This window comes from Salvelinus sp. IW2-2015, linkage group LG6.2, assembly GCF_002910315.2.
Source record: "Salvelinus sp. IW2-2015 linkage group LG6.2, ASM291031v2, whole genome shotgun sequence".
NCBI lineage: Eukaryota > Metazoa > Chordata > Actinopteri > Salmoniformes > Salmonidae > Salvelinus > Salvelinus sp. IW2-2015.
Window position 1 is genome coordinate 24,553,643 of NC_036846.1, and position 5,023 is coordinate 24,558,665.

Below are 5,023 nucleotides of genomic sequence, written 5' to 3' on the forward strand. Positions count from 1 at the left end.
TAACTTCTCTGATTATAATATGTAATAATGTTATTATATCTCTAACGATTATAGAAAACTAAACTAGCCTTGTCCTGGCAAATCTGTTCATCTGGGTTCACTGGGACAGGGTGWCCAGCTGGTTTTACAAAGACAATGCAATTCTATGGTACAGTATTTCATCTCATAAGTCATTGCATTCATGACAACAGAAGCAGATAGGACATTTTATTAACTGCACYAGGTTATTGGTCTAACAAAGAAGTCATTAGATATGATAGCTTCAAGTGTATGCAAAGTGCTGCTGGTTTGAACTTTTCAAAATAGACTCTTAAATATAGGGTTAGAAAACGTTTGCATTCTGGCATACCAATGTTTTGACAAAACATACTGGACTCAAGGGCCAGGACTACACTCTGGTGTTCTGAAACTTGAACGTGTTAGTCGTTACCAGATGAGTCATCACAGGATGTTGAGACGTGTACTGAGCCTGTACTCATAAGTCTAAGGCGTAGCCTACCATGCAGTACAGAACACCNTGTACTGAGCCTGTACTCATAAGTCTAAGGCGTAGCCTACCATGCAGTACAGAACACCTTGTGCTGTGACTGTACATGTGGCATTCTTTATTTTAGGGAAAGGTGATTCTTATAAAAATGTGAATGAATTGATACTTCATGACGATGTACTTCATATCTGTGATATGGACACTTTAGAGGTCTTTTTTTCCCAAAACTACCAGGTAAATACAACTAATTCCCATGAAATGTTCTAAGTCAGTGTTAAGATGTTTTCCATTTGTTCCAGTTGAAATGTATCAACGTTGTGAGGATWCMGAAGAAATGCAGATATGAAAGCATGCAACAGTGTTGGACATTTCAGATKATTTTTATTTGAGGAAAGAGTTCTATTGTGTTCACACGGTATCAAAAAAGTATWCGAACGTCAGTGAACACGCTACACGGTATAGTGTGAGGAAAAACGCTCAGCCTGCAAGATGCTTTCCTCGTAGAGTTTAAACAATATTTCCTTTTATTGTCTCAATAACCTTTCAGTACACTTATGCCCTTGTTGTGTGACAGAATCTATGTCAGAAAACCAACCTGTGGATATTCAGGCCTTAATTTAAAGCAGTAGTCAAAGTCAATGAACTAACACACAAAAGAACAGAAATGACAAAATGAGTCCACCACCAAAAGAGTGAAAACAACTAAATATGTTTAAAAAGCGAAAGGAGCATTTATTTAGAATTTATTTGATTTTACAAATTTGTCTCCTTCAAAGAATTTTCAAATTGAAGTTATTAAATCACAGCTCTGATTAAGTGAAAAAAGAGAAATGTTGTGATCAACATCCATTATCACAACCTGTTCAACATCCATTTATATCTCCCTCTCGTCACAAGTCTCTCTCTGTTACTAATCTATCTGGTTAAAAAAATGCTTATTTATTTGCCCAGAAACAAGACAAATTTGAAGTTGCATCGTGATCACGTTTTGTGATTGTTAGTTGAGACGGTAAACATCTCTTTTATTCATCAATGTTAGTGGTATAGGTAGGTCCTTAATTAGTTACAGTTAGCACCGTTACTGCGTTCATTTAATTTAGGGATCAGTTTAGCACCTCGTCCCATTAAGAGACTAGTTTTCATACTGTAGGTCAGCGGGTGAGTTTAGATGACAAGATCCTTGTTGACATCCTCTGAAAACAGAAAAAACAAGCCCAGCATTAACAAGCAGTAATGAAATGGCCTATGCTCTGAACCATTTTAAAATCAYAAACCAAACAGTAAAATAGAAGGACGGGGAAGACATGGCTACGTCTGAAATGGCACCCTGTGCCCTATATAGCCCAAAGGGCTCTGGTCAAAAGTAGTGCACTATATAGGGAATAGGGTGCAATTTCAGACGCACACAATGAAGGCATTTTAACAGCCCAAAGTGTGCCTTGGTCCTCCTGGTTTCTTTGAGGCAGTAAAATAACGAGTGTAAACTATGAACGAGGTGTTTTTAAAACTACTCACGCTCCTTGATGCTGAAGCAGTTGGCCCACTCCTCCAGGGCGATGTACTTGTCATTGTCAGCGTCACACTGCTCGAAGAAACGAGTGGTGCAGTGCTCCATGGGGATGAGAGGGGCGCGCAGGGGGGCCAGCTCTGTGTGGGACAGGAACCTACAACAACACAGAACACCTGTTACGAAGCATCTACGTAGGCCTTATAAAGGATTTATGAAGGCTTTATAAGCTATAGTTTTAGACCCTAGAAAACCCATATGATCCTTTAAATAGTCAGCATTATGAAGAACGTAGCATTGTCAGTTGCTTTTTTTTGCTCATAAAACAATACATTCAGGCATGCTGCCAATATCCTTTCTGAGACATTGTAGAAATGTCTCATTATTGATGTCCTGACTGGTACAGAGTTGAATCAAAGGTATAGGCCCAAGCCTGTATTTGTGTGATGTTTGAAACAATCCAGCTGAAGCAGAAGACAGGAAACTCTTCTTCTTCTCCTCAACCTACCCGTCGACGGGGTGCTGGTCCAGCTGACCGAACTGCCAGTGGACGGGGAAAATGTACATGTTGTAGTTCTTGTCAAAGTCGTGGGCCAGCAGGTCCAGGGAGTGCTCTCCAGCCTGCAGTCTCTTCTCATTCTCATAGATCTTCTTCACCTGCAAGGCAATTCACATTTCTTAATTTTTTTGTTGCAAACATTAGTTTGTCTAATATTCTTTCGAATTGAACCAACTGATAAATAATTCCCAGTTGGATTGGATACACAAAAGGAATCAACTTCATAGTGAGAGCAGAACATCAAATCCTATAATCATATTTGACTTGCCTAGTTAAATAAAGGTTAAATATATATATATATATTTTGACCCATCCGCAGAGTTCGGTAAATGAACGCAAGCTAAATTAATTGGTTCTATGCTGTGTTTAATAATGATTTTGACCCATCCTCAGTAGGCAAACAGTAAATGGTTTCTGTGCTGTGTTTATAGAAATTGATAAAGACGACTTACTCTGAGCGTCTGCTTCTCAGTCAGGAGGTTGTTCTCCTCATCGCGCTCGTACAGGGTGACCAGAACGTTCTTCAGCCAGTCCCTCATACGCAGGGGGAACTCATTCAGCTCAMCATCCATGCAGGCCTCGATGACTGGAGAATAAACAGGAAGGAAAATTAGTTATACTGTATGTTAGAGCTATTCTGTCCACACAAGCCTCAGTGACTGGAGAATAAACAGGAAGAAACATTAGGTATGGTCAGAGAGAGAAAAAAGGAAACGGGGAATACCCAGGAACAATTGGAGAAGGTATGTTCAATGACCTGTGGTCCACAAGGAGCCAAAGGGTTTAATTTAATTAAGTCAAGTAAGTCATGGTCAGAAAGTTGTTGTGCAAGTATGACATTCAAGTCAAAATCCATTCTCAACCCGCCTTTTGTCATAGAACATAAAACACACAACTCACACAAAATGTGACATTTGTGTCCATTGAAATGTATGTTTGATGCACACAGCCCCTAAGGCAATGAGTTTGTACCTTTTGTTTTATTCCTTGGTTGAATACTGTACCTGACATTTAGAGGCCAATAGTTATTTTTTTGTTGTTGTTATTTTAAGTTTTTGGGGGTCCACAACATGCAACAACATCCTCTCCATCTGTGCCCTTCAGTCCTAAGGTACTCATCACCAACAGTGAGAGATGCATGGGCTTGGTTCTGTTATTTAATGACAGACATTTAGCTGCAGATTCAGCGGTAAATTGAGAAGGGCAGCGATGCAGTGAGCATGTTACAGCCTGCCCTCCACTCTGTGTGTTGGAGTCCTTAAGGCAAAATCCCTCTAGTGCAGCCCATTAATCATTCCCTGGAGAAGCTTTCAGCAGGGCTTCAGCTCTAAGACAGCATAACCAATTACACTGGGGACGGAGTCTCAGAGGAAAATATGCCTAAAGGGGATTCTCAAAAAGGTGAAAATTATTTCACTGAATTGAATGGTTAGATTAAAACATTCTCGATAGCCCCTGGGAGGGTTAATACATTGAATTGATATTAATTAAATACATTTTGTAACTATAAAGCATAYCTCACATTTGCATGGCCCGATGTAGTCTAGGTGCAGCTTGTGGCCCTTCTTGGTTCCCTCCAGACTGCACTTCTGGGCAAAGAAGTGGCAGGAAGAGTCGTAGGTTGTATTGTCGGTGGCGCAAACCTGGGATACACAGATTACATTCATGAATCAGATATATATCAGAATTTATATCAAGAATGAGCCAATGATGCATATCAGTAGTAGCATTACTGTACAGGTCAATGTTGTACTGTATTAGGAACAGTGTTGTGTATGAGACATGTCTAGGACTACTTGATGTTGATRTGAACAGATTAGAATATAATTTCTATGATGATAACTCACATGCTCAAACTCTTCAATGGCAGCAGGGCAGGTAGTGGGGTCCTGGCAGACACACATGGGGGTATTCTCCTCATCCACCTCACACACTTTCCCCTTCTTGCAGTGGTGGTTCAAACAGGGATCTAACGAAGGAAAAACATTTTATTTAAATTCTGGAACATTAAAAATGGAACATATCGCAAGTGTTCTTTTGCCCTTGAATTTCCTGCTCAGTTATTCAACAGATACAGTGCATTTGCGAAAGTATTTAAACCCCTTGACTTTTTCCCATATTTTGTTACCTTACAGCCTTATTCTAAAATCTCAGCAATCTAAACACAATYCCCCAAAATGACGAAGCGAAAACAGGTTTTTAGAAATGTAAAATGTATTAAAAATAAAAACAGAAATACCTTATTTACATAAATATTCAGACCCTTTGCTATGAGACTCGAATTTGAGCTCAGGTGAATCCTGTTTCTATTGATCATCCTTGAGATGTTTCTACAACTTGATTGGAGTCCACCTGTGGTAAATTTAATTGATTGGACATTTGGAAAGGCACACACCTGTCTATATAAGGTCCCACAGTTGACAGTGCATGTCAGAGCAAAAATCAAGCCATGAGGTCGAAGGAATTGTCC

General features: G+C 39.6%; 1 protein-coding gene across 1 annotated transcript in view; it reads right to left on the reverse strand.

Annotated features, from left to right (window-relative positions):
- Nucleotides 1-988: 988 nt before the first annotated feature.
- The window catches only part of LOC111965596 (SPARC), a 7,355-nt gene continuing 3,320 nt past the window's right edge, over nucleotides 989-5,023 (reverse strand). Inside the window, 6 exon segments of the mRNA XM_023989745.2 lie at nucleotides 989-1,680; nucleotides 2,003-2,151; nucleotides 2,503-2,651; nucleotides 3,006-3,139; nucleotides 4,076-4,196; nucleotides 4,401-4,522. Of these exon segments, the coding sequence (XP_023845513.2) occupies nucleotides 1,652-1,680; nucleotides 2,003-2,151; nucleotides 2,503-2,651; nucleotides 3,006-3,139; nucleotides 4,076-4,196; nucleotides 4,401-4,522 (704 nt within the window). The 3' untranslated portion in view covers nucleotides 989-1,651.